The 27,603-nt window shown below is 38.4% G+C and overlaps 1 protein-coding gene and 2 pseudogenes across 1 annotated transcript; all 3 read right to left on the minus strand.

Moving 5' to 3' along the window:
* Window positions 1–328: 328 nt before the first annotated feature.
* LOC149014245 (uncharacterized) lies at window positions 329–1,641 on the minus strand (annotated as a pseudogene).
* A 1,664-nt stretch (window positions 1,642–3,305) lies between these two features.
* LOC149014246 (uncharacterized) lies at window positions 3,306–7,879 on the minus strand (annotated as a pseudogene).
* A 2,867-nt stretch (window positions 7,880–10,746) lies between these two features.
* LOC149014247 (transcriptional repressor ILP1-like) lies at window positions 10,747–27,215 on the minus strand. The gene is made up of 6 exons (XM_089155054.1): window positions 25,893–27,215; window positions 25,365–25,532; window positions 17,282–17,961; window positions 16,627–16,909; window positions 16,239–16,528; window positions 10,747–11,456 (listed from the first exon to the last, which is right to left on the minus strand). The coding sequence occupies exons 1-6, from the start codon at window positions 27,111–27,113 to the stop codon at window positions 11,261–11,263; spliced, it is 2,838 nt and encodes a 945-aa protein (XP_089011180.1). The 5' UTR covers window positions 27,114–27,215; the 3' UTR covers window positions 10,747–11,260.
* Between the last annotated feature and the right edge of the window lie 388 nt (window positions 27,216–27,603).

Below are 27,603 nucleotides of genomic sequence, written 5' to 3' on the forward strand. Positions count from 1 at the left end.
CGTACTTGTATAATCAACCAACAATTTTATTCTTATCTGTGTAAGGATTTCATACAAGAAAGAAGGAGATGATAGCATCGGCATGCAACAGGGTCCATAATTTCAATAGCTTGCTCTCTTCCTTGCATAAGCTGTTCTATTAAAGTTACAGTTATCATCAATAATAATGACCTCATCATTGTACTTCTTAATAATATATAAAGTAGGATTCGTTCGTAATCTGGTACTAGCGAATTACAAATGATCGAGAGAGCTTAAACATGAAGACCGGTTTGGTCTGGTTCATCAATTTAGCTTCAAGCCATCTATGTTCCACGGGAGAATGCTTCTAGAATAAGTTCTTTGGCTTCATGTGAATCCAATGCAGAGCCACCACCCCTATGGGAACCACAAATCCGAAGATAAAGTAGTTGCCAACTTCACTGTTAATAGAGAGCCAAGGATTTGACAAAACATAAGTATAAACCAGGAAGGATTGGGCTAGTTGGACCGGACCACTATAAGGATATCCTTCCACCAGTCTAAAGATCATTACCGACGACAAGAGGAACCCAGAACAGTTAATCGCCGTGAAAATGTAGTAACCAACTCGGTCTTGATCCTTCCAAATTGGATCTCCAGCAATGTGACCCTCATCATTATCTTGCCAGTTACCACCTGGTGGGGTGATTCCGATCTGGAAAGTGGCTGCTGCAATGAGAACAAGAATCACCAAAAGTGTGTTACGGACTTCAATTGAGGTATCTGCATTGACCCTGAAATTGAAGTAGCGAAAGATCTTTTGACGACGGTGGATGGCTAGTGCTGGTTGTGTGGTCGGTGTGTGACGAAAAGGGTTGTTGATCTTCAGATTTAAACCTCCCATGGATTCTGCTTTGCGGAGGATTTCTGATATATTCTGAACGAGAGTGTGAAGCATTCAATTTAAGTACTTATCAGTGTGCCAAAAGTTTTAAAGTTCTACACATATCATGCAAGCCCACCTCTATTTTCTCAAAAACAGTACGTAGTACGTAGGCATGTAGGGAAGAGAAGTTAGGGGATCACCTGATCTTGCCTAGAGGTCGCAAGGTCCAATGGAGTGTTCGCTTCCAAATCTTTAAGGATTAGAAGGCTCTTCATGTTAAGCTCTCCAATCCATCTCAGCAAGGCGTCAACAGTTTCCAATTGGTCATGTTTCACGGCCAAGTGAAGAGCTGTCTCCTTCCGAATAGTCTTTTTGAGAAGAGATTTATGACATTGGAAGATTAATAAGGCATCCACAGCTCCAATGCTCCCTGCCATGGCTGCACAATGAAGTGGAGTTCTCTTCTCCCTTCCTCTGAGTACACTCAGACAAGAGTCCACCTTCAAGAGCTGCTTCACTATCTCTACGTGCCCATTAGCCGCAGCTAAGTGTAAAGGGCTATACCCACTTGGGTCCAGCTTTCTTGCAAAGGAAAGCTTCAGATTTGTGATCTCTTGCACGAAACATGCTTGCCCGGCGCATACGGCAACATGTAATGGAGTGTATGCGAAGGGGATCTGATCAATGCCATCAAGAATGTATGGATCTTCTTGGAGCACGTTATATAACTCGTCGATATCTCCTGCCTTTGCCGCTTCACTCAATCTCTGATGAAGCTGAGTCAGAGTCGCCATTGCCTCTTACTCTCGTATCAGTCGTTCCTGCTTCACTTGTAGCTAATTAACATCGTTTCGTAGTGTATATATATAGGCCTAATAGGTGGACATAAAGGATCTGGAGATCTCTCGATGCCAGACCAAATTAGTCATCATCTTTTGGTAACGGAGAACAAAAGAGAGAGAATTCGTTTTCTCCCTCTCTCTTTTTGAAGAGAGCATTCTATTCCTGGAAAGCCTGAAGCAAGGATCCTATACTATTTAAAATAGAAAGTTTGGACGAAAAAAATAGAAAATAAGAAGGATTAGCAAATTAATCCACATTTGAGATCAATGCCGTCAAGAATATAAGAATCTTCTTGAAGCGAATTGTACAACTCCTCAATAACTCCTGCCTTTGCCGCGTCGCTCAATCTCTGATGAAGCAGGGTTGCCATTGTCTTACTCTCCTGTGTCTGTTGGACTCGAAAGCTGTTTCTTCTTCTCTAACGTTAGATCTCCTTCATGGTTGCGAGTCAGGGAAGAGCTCATCAAATATAAATTAAGGCGTAATGGGTGGGGCTGTAGCCTGTAGCCGCTCGAGGAAGCTAAGCATAAATCTTGGCACAAGACCGAAGTCATTAGATCTTGGTAATTGAATACTAAAGAGAGCATTCCATTAAAGAAGTCTATAAGACAAATATATGTGGTCCTTAAACTACAAAATCGATAGTTAATCTACACATGGCCATGAGGATAAAGACAGTGGAAGCAAGGTATTCAAGCATAGTTCGTATGAGTCTCACCAACCGAATCAGCTAACCAAAGTTGTTTTACAATAAAAAAGATGAACAATTATGATTATACAATGTTAATTTTAATGGTGTGTTGATCTATGCAACAGCTGTTACCACTTTTTATAAAGTTGGAATATAGAATTCCTCAGTATCTAAAGCAAGAGCCCATGCTGCGATAAAAAATTTATCTTGAAGTCGATGAAAACTCAAATCGTGGTCAATTCTCGTTTCATACAACAATAACTATTAGGAACGTTTCTCAGCTTTATTCCAAATAGATGGTAGCATGATCCTTATCGTCCAATCAACTCTATTTAAAGTCATACTAAATATAAGACTTAAGTCATTGATGTATTTACTCATTGTCTATCTTAAGTTTATTTTAAGTCTGATCCTTACATTTTTAGAATGCATTTGATAAGAATTCGAATCATCTCCCCCGACAGAAAGCACTTCTTCCCTTATATGAGCCACCCCTTGGGGTTATCTTTCTCAGGATGTTGTGTTTGCTCATCTAGTCTTCTACCATACGATTACCTCACTCAATTTAACTTCCAAGGTGACCCCCATATCATTACACACTCTGATTTTTGGTCAGCATCATTAGGTCATTCTACTTTTTCAAAATCTTTAATTGTTTTTGGGTTCCATTTCTTCATACTGAATGTAAGGAAGCCAAGCTTCTACTGCGAATTTTGTTTTAAACAGCAGATGACACCAGACTAAAACAACATTGTCTCCACCTCCTCCAACCTCCTTGGCAAAATCATCCTCTACATATGCACGAGACAGATGCATATGGGACTAGAAGAATAGTCCTGTTTTGCCTCAAGGATTCAAAGCAACCTTAGAAGCATTTCTGCTAGCTTTTGGATTAAATTGTTTCTCAATTCTCTATTTGCCCTCATGGATTGGAATACAAACAACTACATTTCTTGATCAAAGTTTCCGTACTTCTATAATCGACCAACAGTTATATTTTTGTCTTGGTAAAGTCGTAAAGAGTTCACACAAGTCAATGCAGGGTTGGTAGAGTAGTAAGACCCATACTTTTCAGTGGAGAGGTCATGGGTTCGACTCTTGCAAACAACAAAGATCCCTCTGAGGATGTAATCAAGATGTGCGAAAGCTGGCCCGGATGTAAATATGGGGTTGTTTCTAGAATTGATAGATGGCCAAGGATTTGTCAAAACATAAGTATAAACTAGGAATGATTGGGCTATTTGGACCGGACCATTATAAGAATATCCTTCCACCAGTCTAAGGATCATCACTGACGACATAAGGAACCCAGAACAGTTGATCGCCGTGAAAATGAAGTAACCAACTTGGTCCTCATCCTTCCAAATTGGATCTAGCTCCAGCAATGTGACCGTGTCCATCATCCTGCTAGCTAGTTACCACCTGGTGGGTTCATTTCGATCTGGAAAGTGGCAGCTGCAATGAGAACAAGAATTACCAAAAGTGTGTTACGGACCTCAAGTGAGGTATCTGCATCGACCCTGAAATCGAAGTAGTAGACGATCTTTCGACAACGAAGGATGGCTAGTCCCTGGTTGGTAGGTTGGTGTGCAAGGAAAAAGCTTGTTCATCTTCAGATCGGAACTTCCCACAGATTCTGCTTTGAGGAGGATTTCTGATATATTCTGAACGTCAGCTGCTTCATCTGGGTGCCTCACTGATTCGTCCAATTCTAAGGCGGTCAAACCATCATTGTTTCTGGCATGCACTTTCACAGCCTTTCTGAACGTATAGTCACTGCATAGCATCTTCACAATTTGAAGAGAGAGAGAATGTGTTAGTGCATGCATGCAATGTTAGGTATTTGATCAATGCGCCTAAAGCTTCGAGGTTGATGGAACGATCCTATTTCATACTAGGCTAGCCCAATTTAGTGTACATATAAACCAAACTGATCAAGCCCTATCAAGTAGGTAGCTCCGTAACTTTCACCAGTAGCTGCACTCTACCCCCATTAAACCCTTCTTTTTTAGTTAGGGAGTCCTTCGGATTTGGAGGAAAAACTCTAATACCAAATGTGAGGTATTTCATTAGTGCGCCAAAAGCGCTGAAGCTCATGAAACTAGTTTAGTCAAGTCATTTAACTTATCTCATTCTAGACTGGTCCAATCTTGTGGCTATACATTAAATTGAACCCCACACAGGGGCGGACCCATTAAGGGGCCAGGGGGCCATGGCCCCCTGGATTTTTAAATTTTTTTATTATTTTCTTAGTTTTTTTATGTTAATTTCTTTCATTTTTTCAGCTTTTTTCTCTTCTCACATGTGAAATATCCCCCCATTTGAAAACAAAATTTTACCCTATTTATTCTCTCATATCTCCTATTTTCTCTCTCCTCTTTTCTTCTTATTTATTCTCTTTGATTTCTTTCTTTTTATTTATTCTATAAGTGCGGATTAAGGAAAATTTGAAAAAAAATCTTCTGCACAATTAGGTTCTCTTTCTCTTTTTCAATTTATTTATTTTTTCTCTTTTACTTATTTTTATGCTATTCTTTATTTGATTTTATATTATTTGTTTTTGTATTTCTTTTGCAATTTTTATTATTTGATTTTATATTGTAAATAAAATGTCTACCATTGTAAGATAACTAACTACCATTGGTTTGCATTTCTTACCTAAAATTTTTTTTTGTTTGCAAATTTTTTAGGGTTAAAGTCACGTGTATTTTTTTTTTTTAACTGATGCTTTAATTTACCTTGTGAAAAAAATATCATTATTAATAATTTACCTATTTTTGTCAAATATATATGGGCCACACAATATGTGTGGCAAAAAAGCATTTTGCGCCCCTCCCCCCACTATTGAATCCGGTTTCCGCTCATAGAAGCCCATCTGTATTTTTGAAAGGGTAATTTTCATCTGGACCCCCTGAGGTTTCCAAGTCACTTTTAGTCCAATTTAAGTTTTATTTTGCATATGGCTCTCCTGTGGTTTCAAAAAATATTAAATAAGGACAAGCTTAACAGAATCTGTTAGTTTAATAATTTTTATGACAAAAATACCCTTCTTCTTTTTTCTTCCTTTTTAATAAGTTTATTTCTTTTATTCAAAGAATATATGTAAAAATCTCATTAGAAAATAATCTCTTAACACCATGAAATGAGACCTCTGGTATTTCCTTGCCGGTATCTCAGTTTTCACCGTCATCGGCAAAGAACTCGCAATTGCTTAGCCGGGAGAAAACTCACCGAGTTGTTGCAGGAGCAGCCCCTGCTTCAATAACACAAGGGCAGATTTGTATCTCTTTGATTGCCTGGAGTTGGATTTCAAAGTCAGATTCCGCCTAGCACTCTCAGTCGCCGTACGGCGCTTCAAACCTTAAGCTTCAGATCCAACGCATTCTCTGGCCCCTTCTCTCCAGATTTCTACAACCTCACAAAGCTATCATTCCTGTATCTTCAATTCAACCATTTCTTGGGTCCTTTGCCCTCAGATTTCTCAGCTTGGAAAAATCTTACCATCCTTAATCTCTCCCACAACACCTTCAACGGCAGTATACCTGATTCTATTTCGAATTTGACTCAGCTCACTACTCTAGATCTCGCAAATAACTCGCTTTCTGGTGAAATCCTTGCTCTAAATCTCCCCAGTCTGCAACAATTAAACCTTGCGAACAATAGTCTGACTGGAAATGTCCCAATGTCTCTTCACAGGTTTCCCAATTCAGCTTTCCTGGGTAACAATGTCTCTTTCACTAATAATCCCCTTCTCCCTGTTGGTGCACCTCATTCTCCTTAATCTTCTCCAAGTAGGTCTAAGCTAAGTGAATCTACATTACTTGTTATTATAGTAGACGGATGCGTTTTGGGTTTCTAATTTTTGCTTTTGTCCTAATTGTTTGCTGTTCACATTCATCATCTAACTGCTATCATGCCTAATATTTATGCTACACAGGTCCTGTAAGTCAAGTCTATGAATCATTTCTGAATCGATGACGACTTGTCACTCCAATTCATAGAGAGAGACCTCAAGATTTCCGCCAAATTGCAGAACATAAGAGTTTATGAGGGCTGTCTATTGGCTGTCGTGATAAGTGTTGATTTTGGAAATTAAATTTTAAATCGACACTGCAAATTCCAAGTGACAGTAAATATCTTGCATGAATTACAGCTCAACTCAACACGACAACAAAAGCAAGGGATATAGGGTTTCAGAGAGCATTGGGGCTACAGAGCAACAGATTGCAAGCTAAAAAACATTGCAAATAGTAAAGGAAATAGCCACAGAATCCCGCTTCGAGCTCACAGATCGATTCCTGGATGGGTTGTGTCTGTCCTGAGGATTTGATCACATAGAATCTCTGCTTGCTTTCTTCCAGAGTTCTGGGCTTGAAAACTTTAAAGGTTGTTTCATTAGATATCGTGACTTCTGAGCTGCATTTTTTAATTTATTCTTATAAATCTCAATCCTACTTAGAAATAGAGTGTCATGAAGACTAACACCACCACTGCATTTCAGAGCCCTTGTGCTCGGTGAGTTTTCTCCCGGCTGAGCAGGCCCGACGACGGAGAAGACGGACAGCATGGCGAGGAAATATCAGAGGTTCTCATCTCGTGGTGTTAAGAGATTCTTTTCACCATAAAAAATGAAAATTTTACATTTATTCTTTGAATAAAAGAAATAAATTTATTAAAAAAATTAAAACATATAAATAGATAAGGGTATTTTCGTCACAAAAATTATTAAACTAACAGATTCTGTTAAGCTTGTCCTTATTTAATCATTTCTTGAAACCACAAGGGAGCCATATGCAAAAGAAAACTTAAATTGGACTAAAAGTGATTTGAACCAAACCGCAGGGGTCCAGATGAAAATTACCCTTTTTGAAAAGACTAAGTACGTAATTAGAAGAGAAGATAGGAGAGAAGATAGGGGATCACCTGGTGTTGCCTGAAGGTCGGAATGTGCAATGGAGTGTTCCTTCCGAATCTAAGGCTCTTCATTTTAAGCTCTTCAATCCATCTCAGCAAGGCTTCAGCAGATTTCGATTGGCCATGTTTCACGGCCAAGTGAAGAGATGTCTCCTTCCGAATAGTCATTTTCAGAAGAGATTTATGACATTGGAATATTAATGCATCCAGAGCTCCAATGCTCCCAGCAATGGCTGCACAAGAAGTGGGGTTCTCTTCTCCCTTCCTTGGAGTTGAGAGTCTACCTTCAATATATAGTTGCTTGGCTATCTCTACGTGCCCATTAGCCCCAGCCAAGTGCAAGGGGCTATACCCTCTTCTGTCCAGCTTTCTTGTGAAGGAAAGCTTCATGTTTGTGATCTCCTCCACAAAACAGGCTTGCCCAGCGCATACAGCAGCAACATGTAATGGAGTGTATACCAAGGGTATTGATCATGATCAGTGCCATCAAGAATGTATGGATCTTCTTGGAGCACGTTATATAACTCGTGGATATCTCCTGCCTTCGCCGCTTCACTCAATCTCTAATGAAGCTGAGTCGCCATTGCCTTACTCTCTCGTATCAGCCGTTTGGAACCAAAGCAGTTTCTGCTGCACTTGTAGTTAACATCCTTTCTTCGTGGGGTGTGTATATATATATATAGGCCCAATAGGTGGACATAAAGGATCTGGATCTCTTGGTGCCCGACCAAAGTCATCATCTTTCGGTCGATTCGGCGGCGATAGAGAACTAAAGAGAGAATTCGTTCTCTCTTTTTTCAGTTCCTTGTGAATTGAAGAGAGCATTCTCTATTTCTGGAAAGCGTACGCAAGCAGAGATCCTATAGTATTTAATAAAAAGGAGTACAACTTAATTCACGTATGACATAATAAAGACGAAGACAAGGCAAACAAGGGATTATACGTGCCTTACCATTAGGGACTATTAGGGAGTATGGTCATGGGCATGTGGGATTACATATATAATATGAAGAGAATCTCTATTATTCCCTAATACTTACCAACCAATTTACCCAACCAATATTGACTTAGAAATAAAAAGATGAACATTTATGACTTGACGAAGTTAATATTAATGTTATATTCTCTGCAATTACTGTTACCATTTTCCGTAAAGTTGGACTTTTCCTAATGCATGTAGATTTTTCATGCAAAACCCTTCTCTAAAACCTGATGGAAAATCGAAAATCTTCATCAAAATCTGAATCGATCTAGAGCTTGCCTAAGCGCATAGGACATGGTTCTCGATATAAAGTAATCTTACAATAGATCTGTGAAGACTTAGAAAAATGTGTAGGTAGTGTTTTTCATTGATTTCCAACTACAACTATTACAGTATTGATGGTAATTACAAATGTCTACAAGCACAACACGTGTCAAGCACAACACGTGTCACTATATATCAACATCCCCTCATTTCTGAGGTACAAGCCTAGTTTGCAACATAAAATCTGAAACTCCTGTCGAGGTAGAGATTTGGTAAAAATATCTGTCAATTGACGATTTAAAGAGACAAACCGAGTCACCAAATATCCGAGTGTCAGCTTCTTCTTCTTAACAATGTGATATTCAGCTCAATGTGTTTAGTACGGGCGTGAAAAACTGGATTATAGTCATATGTAAACCACTTATATTATCATAATAAAGAATGGCCGGTGATATCTAAGATATCCCAATGTCCCGAAGCAAGAAACTTAGCCATGTTAGTTCAGCAGTAGTAGTAGTAGCCATAGCTCTATATTTGGCTTCAGTGCTGGATCTAGAAACGATTGGCTGTTTCTTTGCCCCCACGATATACAATTGCTACCTAGCTAAGAAGGTACAAATCCTATTGTAGAATGATGGGTAGTGGGACAGTTGGCCCAATCGGCATCAGAAAAAACTATATAATTGGAAAGAGCTATGTTGATGAATACAAAGACCATAGTGAAGAGTCCCCTTAACATAGCGAAGTATACGCTTATTAATACATAATTAGTTTGTGAAGGGCCATGCATAACTTGGCACGTAGAATTAACAACATATGACAAGTCTGGCCTTGTCAAGGTGAGATATTGAAGACCTTTGACTAGGCTTCGAAATAAAGTAACATCTGAAAAGGTAGTTGTGCTACTTGAAATGAAGAGCAAACCACCATCGTGTGGCCATAGGCTTGGCATCTTCTAACTTGGCCCAGTGCAACAAATCCCTTGCATATTTTCTTGTGACAATACAATTCCATAAGAGGTCATGGATACTTGAACCCCAAGAAAATAATGTAAATTGCTCAAATCTATTATTGCAAAGGGATCTCCATGACGAGCAACAAAATCCATAAGAAAGAGCGAGTCATTCCCTGTTAAAATTCTACATAGAGAAAAAGTAGCAAAACCTTCCCATTTGCACAAGTCGATGAACAGTGATGTATCAAAAGCATAGCAAACAAAACCAAAGTCTAACAAGAAATTGCTAAATCTATCAAACCAAGCCTATGGTGCTTGATGAAGCCCATATAATGACTTGTGAAGCTAACGAACAACTTTGGGTTGTGTTAATAAACCCCGGTGGTCAAGTCATATAAATTAATATAGTCAAAAACCATGTAAAAGCACATTTTGGACATCAAGTTGGCGAATCATCCATTTCAACATTGTTGCAATACTCAACACAAGACAAATTGAACCGGGTTTTATAATGGGATTAAATGTCTCAAAGAAATCAATCCCTTCTCGTTGTGAAAAATCTCTGGCCACCAAACGAGCTTTAAGCCTTTTCCAGCGATCCATAAGCTTTTAGCTTGGACTTAAAAATCCATTTACAGCTGACAATATTCATATCAGGGTTCGCACAACTAAAGACCCCAAGTTTTATTTGTCTCTAAAGAAGCCATCTCCTCCTTCATAGTTGCAAACCATCACAAAGGAACCAATGCTTCTTTCACACTACAAGGCTTGCTAGGAATGGAGGAAATCGTTAGAGCATACTTAGGGTTTGGTTTAGTAACTCCAGATTGGCTCGAGTAAGCAATGGAGTGAGTGGGACCTACTGATACAGAAGAACTTCCTGACAAAGGGACAATGTTTGAGTCATCAGTATTAAGTTGACCTACAGTAGAAGAAACTGGATCATTGGAATCGGTTGGCAATTCGGGCAGTTCCATTTACACATCTTTTTATTATTATAGCCTACTTGGAGAAGTCCTTTCATGGTGGTTATAAGCTTTCCCGTAATTATCTAAATTCACTGTTGTTTGTTTGATTTTGCTACGTGGTTATAGTGATTCATTTCGAGAATTATCCCCATGATTCTTTTTCCCAAGTCTAGACATCCATTTGCTAAGATTTAAAGTATCTCATGATACCATAAATACTAGTCACTACGTATTCATATTTGACCCATCTGATACGATACATACATCTCAATACATCTCTCCATTAAATTACATTAAAATACATTAAACAAACCGATACAATACTCAATACAGGACAATATGTCTCTTAAAATCATCTGATCAGTACAATACTCGATACCGATACTTTAAGCCTAAACTACCCCAACCCAAGATAATTGAATCTGTCAAATTAGGAGGGCCTAAATGAACTGCACCATTTAAAAGCTCCGAGCTGTGAATGCAACTAACATTCTAAGCATGGAAATATATGAATCCACCTCGACGTTAAATCCCAATCTTCTACTGTCTACCCAACCCTAGTCACCAAATGTAGGATTGCCTCCAAGAAGTATTGAGTTACCACCTAAAGTAGCAAAACCGTTTAAGCTAAATAAGATTTTAAAAACGATTTGGTTAGGACTTAGGAGAGCCCAAAATGCCCACAAGATCTTTTGACCGATGAACATCATCATACTACAAAGCCATGATGGGGCTGGGTTAGCTACTCTTTAAATACAGCCGATGGTTCCATGATTCTAAAATTTATGAAGGGTATCTACAGTGCCTCTTTGAGCTGGAAGGTCCTAGAGATGGCCCTGGCCTTATCATATTCATTGAGTTCAACCAGCATTTTCTTTAACCGGCGAGCAAGCCCACTCGTCTCATTCTGACTCACACCTCCTGCAGCTTGCTTCCTCTCAAGCGTCTTCCCCAGTGTGAGCACAAAATCCACCAATGGTTGCAACTTAGAGCTGCACAAAAGAAAGGGGAAAGGGAAGAATGACTGTCAGGGAGTTCTGCGGAAACTCAAGACTACACTAAATAAAGCAAGCGAACATTTAAATGACAATGAAAGACAGCATGGAAGAAATACGCAGAGAACTAAAGTAACATTAGACAATACAAATTGAAATTTGACAAATATCAAGAAGAAATATTACTTTTAACAAACAAAAGCCATAGGCAATTATGTGCTATATCACCCTATACCAAGCATCCTGTGCATCATGATTCAAATCTTATGCCTTTTCTCCTTTTTGCCCAGAACGTTTTTGCTGTAAAATAGTAGTTTTGGAGCTAAATGTAACAATAAAATGCAGGTGATTAATGGAAAGGGGTGAATCCTGTGCCAAAGGCTTCCACCCTAGCACAGTCTGAGGGGCAGTTTTCCTATGCGGCCTTGCCCCCAACAATTTTTTGCTAAGAGGCTGTTTCAATTCCTTGACGTCGGCCTACAAGTATAGTCCACCAACCATTGCACCAAAGCCTGCCCCTTGCAGGGTGACTAACGAACATAAGGGTAATCTGGCTAACAAAAAATAATCATGTTTTCAATTAATCATTGGGTAGTTTCACACCAAGACATAAAATGGCAGATGTGGTGGATATTATATTTTAGATGGAGTGCATGGAAGTGTTGAGCGATGCTTTAGAGGATTGGCATCCCAAATCTGATTTTCCTGCCAAGAAAACTGATCTCACTTCTCTTCCCTCTCCTTTCATCAATCTGATTTCTTCCATACCAACACAGTAGCAACCCCTTCTTACCATTAGAACCCTAGATTCCAGCAAAATTCTAACTATTATAAAATTAACATAACCTTCACTGATACCAAACCTTAGGTCCTACCCAACTCTAACCTTACTGTGACCAAGCCAACTCACCTGTTCATAGCAGATCCTGGTTGCTGGCTTCTAGTTGGATTCCTCCTATCTATAACTACATTAAACATGGGTCCAACAATTTCACTTTACAATCAGAAACCAAGAATCCAAGATCCCAAACCTACCAACAGATTACAGGGACTTCAGCATGAAAATAATAATAATAAAAATAAACGCTTCAAAGAACAAAAAGGCTCTAACCCCCATACACTTATCTTTAGTATGGCAGTTGTCTAATCATGAGGGTAGTATTTTATCATGGTGTCGGATCGATCATGCAACTCATTCTGGTGTGAGTTACTATTCAAGGTTCAACCCAGTCATTTCTTTTGTATGATCAACTCTTCTCCAGCACAATAGATGCTTCCTAAATACTGAATGTGATGATAAACATGCAGTGTGATTATTATGCTTCAAAACTCTATTAGTGCCATTTATGTGCATTAAATGTACCCGAGGACACATAAGTAGAAAATAGTAAGATAAGAAATTGAAAGATTTTGTTGGGGGAAATTGAATCAATCCAACAATAAGGCAGAGAAACAGGATGGGTAAGTAATACTAATGTCAAACCACCTTGTAAAAGACCTGATTCAAGAACTCCTAAAAGAAAGTCATTTATCTGCACTCATGCGTTTTCATGTGCTAGAATTTCGGTCCCTGTAATCAGCCTAGGGACTGAAACGAAATTCAAAAAGAAGAAGAAAAAAATAGAAGAAACCTGAAGAAGGAAAAGAAGAGAATATGGAGAGAGCTTGCATGTATGTGTCTTTTGGCTCTCCCCTAGTACTTTATCTATAATGTAAAATCAAGTCTTATTTTAGGAAAATTTTCCTAAACTAAGTTACAACAAAAAAAAATTACATATTTTATAAAATCTCCCAAATCTACTAAAAATGAAACTATCTAGGAAGATTACTTGTGAACTAAGCAATAGGAAAATTAGAAGTAACCAAAATAGAAAAAAATATTCTAACACTCACCCTCAAGCTGGAGTATCCACAAAGAAAGCTCCAACTTGGACAAATAAAAATAAAAATTAAAAGTCAACAGTAGTCTTAAACCGTAAAGCAAGAGCAGCACCGATAAACACTGAAAGAACTTCACTTAGGAGACAATTAAAATCAACTTAAAAATTAAAAAAATAATGATAATAATAATAAAATCTTTAATTCTTCACGTCAAATGAACCATCCAATCAATATTAAAGATGAACAAAATCCATAAGTAAAGCAACATCAAAGGCACTATCCAAACAATCCCAGTAGTAAGGAGGAATCTCCACACTAGCAGATAAAAAATTATAACTTCATTGTCCACACATAACCTCTAGCAAGAAGACAAAGTAGTAGGCAAAGATATGGGTAGGTAAAAGACAATATTGGTTATTGACTTACTGTGGACCAAGTATGTAGTTAAAATGCTATATAGGTTACTACGGACCAAGCAGTTAAGATAGTATGGGTTACTACGGATTAAGTAGGTAAATTAAGGTAGTATAGGTTATTACAGACCAAATAGGTAGGTAAAGTATTATAGGTCACTACGAATCAAGTAGGTAGATAAACGTAGTATAGGTTACCACAGACCAAGTATGTACATAAAAGGCAACATGGCTTATTGTAGACCAAGTAGGTAGATAAAGGTAGTGTGGGTCACTACGAACCAAGTAGGTAGACAAAAGGCTCTAATCTCCCCCTCACATGTAGCATTACATGTGGATGAAAAATGACAACCAATAATGTAAGTCCGCAACGTTAGTAGGCAATAACTGTAGTTGATTTTGATAAATAGGACAAAGCAGCGGAAAACAAGCGGGAAAAAAGTTGTCATAACAACAGTTTTAACGCCAGTAAAAGATGACCCTGACATTACCACAAAGAGGCAGTAAAAGTGTAAAACATAATCCAGATGAACCCAAAAATTGTTGAAGGTTAATGACGCAGTCCCAAATATCCAAAAAGGAGCATATGCATCTTTATTAAACCATTGTACAGTCTTACATATGAATCTTCATTAAAATTCCACAAGCTCTGGATCTGAAGTCATAACGAAATCTCTAGGCCTTTAGTAATTGTAGTAGCAAATATAAATCACTTCATAAGGGCGGCAACAGTAGCAGTAAAAAATAGTAGTAGTAGTATGTTTTCTATTTACTAGAAGATAAGAATTTGAGGTCGATTCTAGTAAATAGATAACAAAAGCAGCTAAAAATACCAATCAAAACCCCTATTTAGCAGAAGATAAAAGGATGAAATCGATTACGGTAAATAGAATATTAACCAGCAAGGGTAGTAATAATCACAATAAGAAGGCCAAGAAAAATAGAGTATGTTGCAGATACAGAAACATGAAAACTAATAGTGTAACCGATCATGCCAAGCAGTACAGTAAATTTCTGACAATGATAATAGAAGATCAGATAACACACACAGTTTTTCTAGATCCATAAAGGAGTTCAGTATGAGTGGATCTAACCATCAACAAGAGACCAAACTTGCATTGAAGTCTGCATCTGATATGAAGAATTCTTCCTTAAACAAAATAGCTTCATCTAATGAAAAAACCAGCTACAACTAGTTGAAACCAGTAATAGATGCAATAGGAACACAATACAGAATCAATAGAATTTTTCATAGCAGAAAATTCCAATAAATCAGGGGCAGCAATTGTATATCTTGCAGCAGAATTCGATACAGCACCAAGAGAGAAAAAAAAAAAAAAAAATTCTCCCTCCAGACCATAAAGACTCAATGAAGCAACTGCAGATCACTTCATGAATTGTGAAAAAAAGATCTAATATATCACTAATGCAGCAAGGGGAGGTTGTGTACCAGACTACCAGGTACAAAGAAAAAACAAAGAAAATTGATCAAAATTGAGAGAGAAGAAGTAGTCCCTAGGCTGATTAAACCCACTCTGATACCACATTAGTATTTTAGCACCTGTAATCAGTCTAGGGACTGAAAGGAAATTCAAAAAGAAAAAAAAAAAAAAAAACAGAAGAAGGAAAAGAAGAGAAGAGGGAGAGAACTTGCATGTATGTGTTTGTTGGCTCTCCCCTGGTACTCAAGTCTTATAATGTAATCAAGTCTTAATTTAGGAAAACTTTCCTAAACTGAGTTACAGCAAAAAAGGGAAAAAACATATTGCATAAAATCTCCAAAATCTACTAAAAAGGGAACCTATCATAGGGAGATTAATAGTCAACCAAGCAATAAAAATTAGAAGTAACCAAAATAGAAAGTGATATCTAACATCATGCTTTTTATGTTGCAACTTGCAATGCTAATGAAACTCACAAAAGCTGCATAATTTATTGGAATACCAAACTAAACTCTCCCTTTTTACAATGGTTTCAGTTGGTTGGCCCATGTATTCAATTCTCTAACACAAATACAAAACAGCAAATTTTCAGGATCCACATTTGAAGGGTTCAGTGAAGGCTTTCTAATGCTGGCTGTCAACTTGGCACATCAACCAAATGTCCAGAAAACGAGGCGCACCAAACTCCCAAGCATAGTTATGTAAATTGAGGTTTCACCACCTTCCTAATGTTTGGTTGTATTCAAGATCAAACAAATTCCCACAAGACTACTGACTACAGGTTGAAAAAATGAAAATAAGGCAACCCTGTAAGAACCTAAGAAGCCAGATGTTTCGCCATTGTCTTGGAGAATGCATGTCTCAAGCTCAAGAATAGCATGACTTAACCTCACTAATCTCATAAAGGTAACGTGAAGATACTCCCAACTTCAAGTGAAAACATTGTTAATTCTAAATAATGGAAATTGAAGACAACAGCAAACTGAAAAACTGTAAGCAGGAAGAAATAGTTAAGCATCCTGAATGTGAGGTACTGTAACTACCTGCGATCTCCTGTGACACTGGAACCTGCCCAGCTGCCAGATAATGATGCAACGACCCTCTCAGTTCGTGTAACTGCATCATGAATATTCTCCTTGATGTTTTGCACATGAGGCAGAATTTTTCCATTCAATAACTGATCAAGAGCGAGATTCTCTAAAACTGGTAATGCAAGGATATCTTTCCACACACAAATATTTCTCAGCAAACGAACAGACATGCCAAACCGATATGCTGCAAGTCGTGCTGCACTTGGGACAGCCTTAATCACTGAAGCAGTCCATGTTGGAACCTATGAAATGGAAACAACGGAAAGAATGAATAAGGGTAATCCAAAAACTAAGTGATTTATGCATATGTGTGGCCACAGTACAGAGTTTAAGAGCATACAATAAGCTCTGTAACAGCTTCAGATAGACGGGAGCGAATGGCAGCTAATAACTCCCGAAGAGCCTCACTAGTAGCTGGTACATAATTAATAATCAAGTTTGTAGCAGCAACAGCATTTTTGGTCCCTCTGGTACTAAGCATGTCCCAGCAATGAGCAATTTCATGGTGTAAAATTGGTAGTGCAATCTTCTCCACCAGTTCAGGAATGAGGTTAGCATCAGCATCATCAGGGTTGAAGTCATTTTCATCTTCTGGCAAGCCGTAACTAAATAGTAAAGAATGCCTGCAAGGACAAAGAAACAAAGCATAATCATTGTAAGAATCCCCAAAAAACAAAAGGGAAAAAATAAAAAATAAAAGTAAATCAGATTAAAAAGCATGAGGCCATATTTGTGCAGCAATACAAAGACACAAAGTTTCTAGTGTTCTCCAGATATCTCCTACCTCAAACACACACCCACCTGTAACTATACCCAGATATGGGCTACCTTCATATTATTATGTTTTCATAAAAAAGAGGCAGTATAACAAATTGTTTGGAGAGGAATTTTCAAGATGGAATATAACAAAAAAGTCTGAAATTCAGTTTCCAGCCTGATCATCAACACATTTCATATCCCAAAAATAAGGAGGAGAAAACATAACAACCGCATACCATTTCATATCATTGAAATCTGCTTCTTCATGAAGTGGATCCCATTTTAGCAGCTCTACTCTAACATAAGGTGAGAATATAGCAGGTGCACTTAGTGACATATAAGCATCACGGTAGCTTGATGAATAATATTTTTTCCATCTCTCAAACCTGTCTTTAACCATAGAAAGTTGGGAATATTCATCAGATGCATCACTGAAAATTTGCTCAGCAGTTTGAAGTAACAAATCACGGTTTGATTCGTATGCTGAACTCTCAGTATCGCTCTCATCAGTGCTTGATTCTCCTTCTATATGCTGATAGCCCCTATCATCTCCAATATATGACATTCTCTTTGAATCCAAATGAGCATTTTTGCGTTTTCGCGCATCAGCCCTCCTCATCTTATCCATACGTTTCTGCAAATTTGCATCTCTGCCAAATTCATCCAGCTGAACAGGCAAATTTGATTGTTCTCTTGCTGCAGCAAACGCAGCCTGAGCAGCAGTTGTGGCAGCAGCAATCATAGCCGCACTGTCACCACCTTTACTTAAAATGGCCATTGCTGCACTTACGGCTGCTTGTACTTCCACCATTTCATCAGCATTATCAGCTGCTCTTCTTTCTATGATAGCAGACGCACGTTCTTCATGCAGTTTCTGCATTTGCTCTTCTAGTTCCTCAATGAAAGGAGCCTTATCCTGAAAGAAAAACAGTTAGAACGGTCAATGGAACATCCTGGACTCAACCATGTAACTCCATTATTGCAGTGCTAAAATTTTATAAATACCATATCTCAATGTGCATGTTCATGGATCTGATAAAAATATGCAAGATAAGAGGATATACAAAACATGTATCAAAAACCACATAATTAAGAACACCTCAACAGTGCTAAAATGTTGGAAAAGCCTAGGCAGCGAAGTAGAACAGCAGTTTAATGGTGATCCAAACATCCAGGTTGTCAGAACTAACATTTGTTTCTAATGGAATCAAGTGATCTATGAACTCTGGTCCCTGTAAGTTGAAGCCTATGAAGACCATCATTCAGTGAGGTCACCATTCTTTGGTAGAAAATTAAAACATCAATGCATCAAAGGGACTTTGAACATACGATTGATGCCATGTGGAGTCATATTTCCAGTGCACATCAACCTCCTAAGGGGGAAAAAATTTTGCTATGCTGAAATTTTTTTTATTGACAAAATGAAAACAACATTGTCCATGATGATTGAATGTTCACGGCTAACTCTATGTAATATCAGCAAATCAAATAACAACGCATAAAGAATCCAGGGGGAATCAAGTTTAGTGTTATCAGGATTCTAGGTACAAGAATTCATACATTGAAAACCTAGATTCAACACAATGGGTTTTTAACAACTTTGGAGATAATTAAAAGCACCCTAATAAGGTCCCAGGGAAATTTTAAGTATTTTGGCTCCAGGGCCAGGAATGTTTTCCCCCCTGATAATGGTTGTTCAAACATTATAGGTGGGTGGTTTTTATTTTTATTATATATTGTAATGGGTCATAGCGTACAAAGCTAGTCCCCCAATTCCACAACTGGGTCCAAATTTGAAAAGTTTAATTCAAGTAAGAAGTTATCCTCGACAGCTAATTTCTAGATCAGTTCTCTACCTCATAATTCCAAAAACCCTCAACCCTGAATTGACATAATTAAGACTTCATCAAATGCTGTATTACATCTTATATAGATGATAATCAACCATATATTACCAAAGTGGTTACACTAAAGGGTTATAGGGTATTAGGGTGTTTGTGTAACATCCGCACCCCAAACTACAATAGGAACTTTCTTGTTTCAGTTAATGAATTGGTTAGAGCCAAGGGAATGTGGGTCAATATCCCTGAACCGGCAAGAACTTTTGGGCTGAAATCATATTTTCACCAGAGGGCCCCATATACCTCTGAACTGGATCAACCTGAAAACAAGGAAATGATCAGCGTAGTTTCCTTATTAGAAAATGAGCCTTAGGACAGGCAGTCCATTAGCCAAATGCCTTATAAGTCATTGCAAATTGAGATAAAATGCAGTAATTTCATTTGATATTTACCTACCATCAGTAACCTAGCATAACGTGGGAGTTAGGAAAATAAGAAGGCAGGAGAATCAAAAGGAAGGAACAGGAGGAGATGAATATAGATTAGAGAGAGACTCTATAAGTGAGAAAGGAAGGGCATATGCTTGGATTTTGGGCTTCCAACAAGTCGTTGAATCCTTTCTTTTTCTATCTGACTTCTTGATAAGTAATCTATAATGGGACGGATCTGTTGTCTGTTAAGGAACCTGGCTCTAGTTTGAACCTTGCTTAAAACAAGTTAGGTTGGAGATGAGGAATGAATAAGGAATCCAAAGTTATGCTAGTGTTCAATCAAATTAAATGATGGGACATACACCTAATAAACTCAGATTTCATGTAACCTAAGCTACCATTAGATTATTAGAAAATTTGAGAAGAGAACATGCTAACCACTAGTTCAATTTCATTATTTTGGTATGAAAATGTATATAATAGCAACCTGCACTATGTAACACCTAAATGAAACCTGTATTTTGGGTGATTAGTATGGAACCCAATCAAGATAGGGTAATACAATAAAAGCCCTAAACCTGAACTTGAGAAATGAGCTTGAGGAGTTTAGGTAGTCTCAATGCAAGCCCACGACACTCACTTGGGACCTTATAAACTGAATTGGAATTGTAACGTGATCAGTGATTAGGTAGCACCAAATCTAAACAAGACTTAAGCATTGACAAATTGTTGCTCTATTGGAAGGAATTCCCATGACAGCAAGATTTACTTAAAGTGACCTCATACCAAGCTAGGGAATGAGTGTAGGATCAGAGTGGCTTATTCAGCAAGACCATCCACACAGACCCTACTTGTCTAGTGAAGTACTTTAATGCCTTTGGATTACCAAAACCTTTTTTAATTAACTACAACAAGGAAGGAAATCAAAATAAAGTTTAGTGAACCGCTGACTTAGCTAAGAAAAACAGAGTCAATTCATGAAGAGTGGAATAGCACCTTGAACCTAAGAATAGAAGTAGACAATGAATTGTTTAAATTATTGGTTTAGGTATTTGTGAAATTACTTAAAGAACAAGGAGGCTGAACCTAGTGCAGATAATATAAAAGTAATTTATGAGAGAGAATCTAGAACCCTAATGTATCATTAACTCTTTGCTTTGTTTCCTTGGACGTGTTGGCGTGCATATTGTAATGCTAATCTTTGATTGTTTAAGGCATGCATGGTATGGCATGAGATTGATGAATTGTATTACCAATAAATGATTCATAGATATGACTGAACTGAATATGACTGAAATGACTATGATTGAGATGAACATGAATGAGATGGATATGAATGATGGTCATGAAAAGTCACGGCCACAAAGTAAGGATTATCCTGTTGGCATACACTTGGTAATGTGCCCATGGCATAGATTGAGGTGATGACAATGATGACATCTGTGTGGAACATGATGCTTCCGACTCTATTGCTGCACATGATGATAAGTGATAATGACAGAATTGATGTGGGAATGATAATTAGATAAATCTAAATTAATCGAGAGCATAATTGTGTTGATTGATGTATGCATCTATAATTAGTTGTATGACTCTGTGATGTAACCCAACTCTAGAGTTAGGATTCTTTGAAATAATTCCCTAAAGTTCGGGGTTAGCCCACAATCTTCAATAATAATTACCAAAATTATGGTGGGATAGTTATGGTTTGTAGGGATGGACAAGGAGATAAAATTGGGATGCTAATGGGTTGTTAGGGGAAAGTTAGGGTTTTACCAAATTCCCATGGGATGCTTTTGGAAGGTTAAAAGTTATCCTAGGATTAAAGATATTGATATGGGAACGTTTAGAGAAGATTGTGGGGATGATTCTTGGATGAAACAAAAGATAGAGAAGATTTTAGGGTCCTGGAATGGAACTTGGGTAGGGTTTGAAGATCTTGGGCAACTTTTCTCAATTCTTTCTTTTCTTTCTTCTCTTTTCTTTCTTTTTCTTTTCTTTTATCTTTTTTTGGTTGCCGCAAGTCAAAAGAGGGAAAGAGAGGGGTGGGAGTGTGCCACAAGGCTGTCTAGGGGAATCGCAAGGATAGGGGAGGGGCTTAGGATGAATTGCAGGGGGTAGGGGAGGGGATTTGAGGGGATGGGCTTTCCGAGGCTGCACAAGAGAGGGAGAGGAAGGGGGAGGACTGCAATGAGAGTGGGGTGAAGGAGAAGGGGGCTGGGGGTATGTACTTACTTGGAGAAATTGCTGGAGATGGAGAAGGGCTTCTGGTTCTTGAAGAATGTTGCTGCAATTGAAGGCAAGAGCTTAGAATTCCGCCGTGGCCCTCCCAAAGAACCACGACTTGTTTCCCAAAAGAATTATTCAATCTTTATTCAATGTAAACTGCCCTTACAATGAAAAAATGGCCTATTTATAGCCTTACAAGAAGAAAGAAACAAACAATCTAACTCTAACTGGGAAATTGACTTGGACTCAACTAGGAATTAAAAACTAACTCTAATAGGGTTTCCCGTACAAGTTAGGATACCCTTCACAATTATGTAACAGCCACGTAAAATAAAGAGCTTGTCCTGACATAAAAGACCAAGTTATCCATAAAGAGTCCTACTTGAAAGAAAGACTCTCTATGAATCTAGAACTCACCAACTAACTCAAACCAAGACTTCAAGATAGCATTGGACTCAGGAAAACAAAACAGAACTTCATCAAATAAAATCAGCAGCTAATTAGGGCTGGAAAATGACCAAATTGCCCTACAGGGGTTTGGCCAGCTGCAGGTGTGCCACGTTCGACTTGGCCCAAACCAGGGTCTCGGCCAGGGGCAGGGCCCTTGTTCACATTGCTGTGGCATGAGACAGAAGGAATACCTCCGATCATGTCTGTTATTATGATTGGTTGCATGGCTAGGTACATCTCCAAATGCTACCGCCTTTGCCAACAAGGGGTAGGCGTTTTCCAATCAATAGGGTGAGTGGAGACTGATGCAGAATTGGCAGCATATACAAGGAAGAGAAAAGCCCAATGGTCAAGCCCATCAAAGCCTAAGGATATGATCCAAAACAGCAAATGGCTTGCATGGGCTATGACTATTGTAGTGGGTTAAAATGAGCCCATGGTTTCATGGGCTTGGATTACTTTAGTGGGAGAAGACCAGCCCACATATTTTGAACTAAGCCCAAGTCTAGCTTTGAAAAGCCAATAAAAGGAGCTAGTAGTGGGGTGTAGTAGGTGGATGTTTCCATTATTGTTTTGACTAGTGGTGTTGTGTAGTTGAGTTATTAATAGGTAGGTGGTGTTAGCTAGTGGTTGGATGTTACTATTAGTGTTTATGTCTCTTTAGAATGCTATATAAAGAGACTTATGTAAGAGGTGAAAAAACAACTTATGAATTGAAATCAAATTGATTGCTAGCATTCTTCCTCTTTGGAGAACCCTTGTGTTTGATCAAGGTAGGTTGGTGTTCGATCCAATCGATCCACCTTGCGGTGTGAAGCCCGGGTGTTACATGTTACTTTGTTGTCCTTATTGTTCTCTTAATTCTCTCATATTGTTCCATCCATTCTTCTTTATAGCATACTGCTGTTTTGAAGACCTAGTTAGTCCTTGTTCTTAAACCAATATCCTTGTTCGATTTTCAGCCTTCCATTATATCTGAATTTTATCTATATTAAGTCTATCAAATCTGAAGTTGATTCCCTGTGAAAGGTCCTATTTGGCTATTGTTTTGATCATTCAAATACAAGACTACATTAGAGACCCAACGGTCTAATTAAAAACAATGGAGTAGGGAGTATGGAGACCCAATAGTTCAATAGTATTTCATGGACTATAAGTGGAGACCCAATGGTCCGATAGTGTTCTGTGGCTAGGATGAGTGGAGATGGTATTCCATGGACAATGGTGAGTCGAGACCCAACAGTTTGATGGTGTTCCATGGAGTCCATGGACTTGAGTGAATGGAGACCCAATGGTTTTATGGTGTTGTATGGAGATGTCTGGTGTTGAGGAAGGCTTGGTGATGTGTGGAGATGCTTAGTGGAGAAGATGCACTGATGTATTGCAAGAAGGCCTAATACTCTTGAAATACAAGATCAACCGAAGTAGCATCTACTTTCATGGGACCCAGTCATACAGTTTCCTTTTTTCTCTCTGTAAATTAGTCATATTGTTTACTTGAGCTTATGTAATATTGCATCAAGTCATCATCATTATATCTATAGTGCATGTTGCATTTTAGTTAATTCTCCTCATTGAACTCTGTGGAGCTCACTCCTATTTTAATACCTTTTAGATCAGACAGAGTCTTAAAGATGCCAACCATTCATCCCACCTTTTGGACCCACACTTTAATTTGTTCCAAATCAGAGGAGTGATGGTGTTCCAATCATTTTGGTTATGGATCTAGTTGTAGTTGCAATCATCATGTTATGTAAGTAAGCATGCACTTCGCGGAGGCTTGGATGTGGTTGAGAACTATAGACTTCATGTAGTGTGAGAGTGTAATGTGAGTATTGAGGGGGTTTGGGTTGTTCTCTTTTTGGGAGTCGTTCACTTAATTTTTGGATTTGTGCACGGTATCTTATTTTGGGGTATTTTCTCATTTTTGAGTTATAAACATGTAAATCACATGGGTTATGAAATAGAAATGGAATAACACAAACTTCCCCTTTTTGCCCTTAGATGTTATTGTGTTTTACACTTTGATCTTATCCAGTTTGGTTGGTTCTTGGGATGAAAGATGCCTATGGTATCTCAGGAGCAAATTGGTAAGTGTTCCCATAATTACATCTTGTTCAGTTTGGGATGGGGTGGGACAGTTCGTCGTTCATATCTTGATGCTATCATTAGCAATTTTCTGTACCAACAACTGATGCAACTGGGCAAACACACTTTCCATAGAAGATATCCCTTAGTTACTACATACTTCTTAGAGACATCATGTTCACTAGAGAAGAGGAAGTGAGAGAATTTTCCATCGACTTGCTAAAGAAAATATGTTCTACCTCTAAATTTTGGTAGTCTTCAAGAGTCAAGACAACCCTGAAATGTGAGACAGGGGCTCCAACCTCCATGTCGTTCACCATTTATATGGCACACCCATACCCCTCCTTAAGCATTTTTATTTGCCAACTAAACCATTAATTAAATGGCAGAATGCAGTATCACTTTGCTGGATGGACCAGCATGCTAGGCCTTGAACCAAATGCAGAAAGATCCAATCCAATGGTTTTTGGTTCATCTGGCTAGAATCAGTTTGTTTATTTTGTAGCTTATTATTACTGTCTTTTATTTGTTTTGAGTTGCCTACATAGTTTGGAATGCAAGTTGTTATTTTCAGTTTCATAGACTTAATATGAATCTTGTCATTTCCCTTTATATATTTGCTCGTAGCACAACAATAGGTGGAAGAATTGACTATTTGACTAGAAGTTTGAGTTTTCTCTTTTCCCTTCCCCTCTGAGTTTCCCCTTCTCCCTACGGGCCTGCCATCATGGAAACCATTTCGATCTTTGCCATTCTGCTTAATATATCTAACAAGCTCAAGATTTATAATGTAGAGACCATAATGACAAAAAAGGAAGACGTAAATACAGAAACACCATACTCCATGTTAAGTTACACGACTGGCTGATGTAATTCCAGTTACGGGTCAGAGACCAATTCTATAAATGGAGAGTCAAAATTGCAGAATCCCCAACCAACTATTAGTTGGATTGGCCAGTTCACAGGTTTTGCCTAGATCTATAATAATGCTGGAGCTGCTACAAATCTTAGCTTTATATATTTTTCAAATGGAACTGACCTATGTGTTAGCTTTAGTAAGAAGCCCCCCCCCCCCTCAAATAAAAATAATAATAATAATAATCTTCCTAATCCTTCTTCCCTTTTTTTCCTCTTTTGAGAAAAAAAAATTTTGGAGTGGGGGGTGGAGGTGGGGAAGAATGGTCCATACATTCAGTTCATTCACTAAGCATCAAGATAGGGAGGGGGGAAAAGGAAGTAGAAACACATGTAAATGGCCATCTAAAACTTGGATGTCGTACCTGTAAAAAATCACACATAACAGAAACAAAGTCACGAAGCTTTTGCATAAAGAGGAACCTCTCACCGGCAGCTGAAAGAGACTTCTCAAGAGTAGTGATATTCAACAATGATGCAGCCAAATTATCATCAGTCATGGTCATTGAAGACATGATTCTTCCATGTGATTCCTGATAAGAATTTTTAAAATAAAAAAAATATAAAAGAAGGAAAGAAATTCATCAGCCTCTGCAACTATTACATGGAAAAAAAATGAGTTGAAAGATCAAGGAACAATACTTTTACTAGCATAATTTCAAATGCCAAACCAGAAGCTGTTATTGTATCATGCAAGCTTGCTTAGGATAAGAAGCTTCAAGTGCCAAGTTACAGTATTTTGGGGTTCTATAATTATAGTGACCAGACAAAGTTATAATCATGACCATAATCCTAATCCAAAAACATCAGAATTAACCACCCAATAAAAAGGAATCTACCATCTACCAATTATATGCTATTTGAGAAACATAATTTCAACTTCAATTGCATACCTTCAGCCTCCTAACATTTTCCTGAATAGCTTGGCTAGCAATCTCAGCCTGTTGTGTTATAGACATCACCTCCGCACTCCGGGACACTCCAACAGCCCCTTCTATGCTCCGACCAAAAGTCGAGGTTAAGGCCGAGTGGTATGTAGCAATATTGTAGCCAGAAGGTTGCTGCTGACCACTATGACTATGAACCACTGGTATGCTGGTACTCACACGAGAAGAACCGTCATCCATCCTCTTTCCCAGCCCCTTCCGAAACTGCTCTTCTTCCCAAATTTTCTCTTCCTCATCCTCATCATCCTCTACTTCTAAGTCCCCATCTTTCAGTAAGCATGTTTGCTCCATCGACCTTCCATTCGTAGCCTCAAAGACACCTATCGGTCCTTCTGTCCTGTCACCAAGCATTGCAATCCTCCCTTGAAACTCAGGTTCTTCATCGCTTAAACCTTCAGCTGCCCCATGGTTACTCCCTCCATCTAATGAAATAAAATCAGGAGCCGCCGCCCGGGATTGCCGAAGTCGTTCCCTCTTAGCCCTAATTGCATTGATGGTTGCTTGATCTGGAATTGAAGAATCAGGGGAATCCCTAGATTTCCCAATACCCATTGAAGCCAAGCGATACTCAGTCTCATCCTTATCCTTCTTAAATGAACTAGAATTACCTCTTCTAGCATTAAGATTTTCTCCAAGTTCCGATTCTTTTTCATCATCCCCATCAATCCCTGCAATATCTTTGTCTTCAATTGCGGAGATAGGCTTGACAAGCCCTTTCAAGACGACCACAGTTTCGGAGGGAGGTTTCGGTTTGGAAGGAGGACGGGAGCCGGCTAGGGTACGTGTGTTTTTCTGAAGTTCTTGGAGTTTCTCCTTAGTGTATTCACCAGCTTGAGGCTGAACATTGGAGAGAAGCGAATGAGAAGCAGATGCCGGGCGATCCTTCGAGGAAGTTATCTTGTGAGACGAAGATGATGACTTGCTGAGACGAGAAGCAGACCTGTCTCTATCAGAGGAGGCAGCTTTAGAAACTACGCGAGAAGGGGATTCATCTTCTTCATCAGCAAAGCTTAGGAGCTTTGGAGCTTGTTGATGATGCTTCTTGGGCTTACTGAGGGTATCTTTCGAAGAGGCTTTGGTTGTAGAAGCAGTGATGGTTGTGGCGTCTTCTCCATTAACATCATCATCATCGGCTCGCCGACGGAAGTTTTTTGATCTACTGCCCATCTTTCAGTCTTCTGCGCGTTCACTCAATCGCTCATAATAGTTAGTTTCAAAAATAAATACATACAAAAAACGGTGCGTTATAAAACGAAGAAAAAATATTAAAGACAATGAATGAAAATTAACACAAGGAGAATCAAACTCAAATACTCAATACTTTTTCTAATTAACTAATATTGTACATTGCATGGTGTCAACGCATGATTGTTCTAGTGGTAAAGCCAATACATCTTAGGCTCTTTTTGGTATCAATTCTCATGCTCTTCTTGGTATCAATTCTCATTCCTTTATGACTATTTAAAAGAAATATGTATAACAATTCATTATTGGTCAAGAATGAAAAATAATTTGGTAACATTTATCTGCAATAAATTATTGAATGAAAAATAAGTTTGGTATGTCGAACTGAAAAATTGCTAAAAAATAATAATAAAAATTAATACAAAAAAAATGATCTCTTGCAGCGGCGTTCAAAGACTTGCAGCCAGAATTT

The sequence above is a fragment of the Hakea prostrata genome, chromosome 5 (assembly GCF_041222555.1).
Source record: "Hakea prostrata isolate BN-2017 chromosome 5, UWA_Hpros_2, whole genome shotgun sequence".
Lineage (NCBI taxonomy): Eukaryota > Viridiplantae > Streptophyta > Magnoliopsida > Proteales > Proteaceae > Hakea > Hakea prostrata.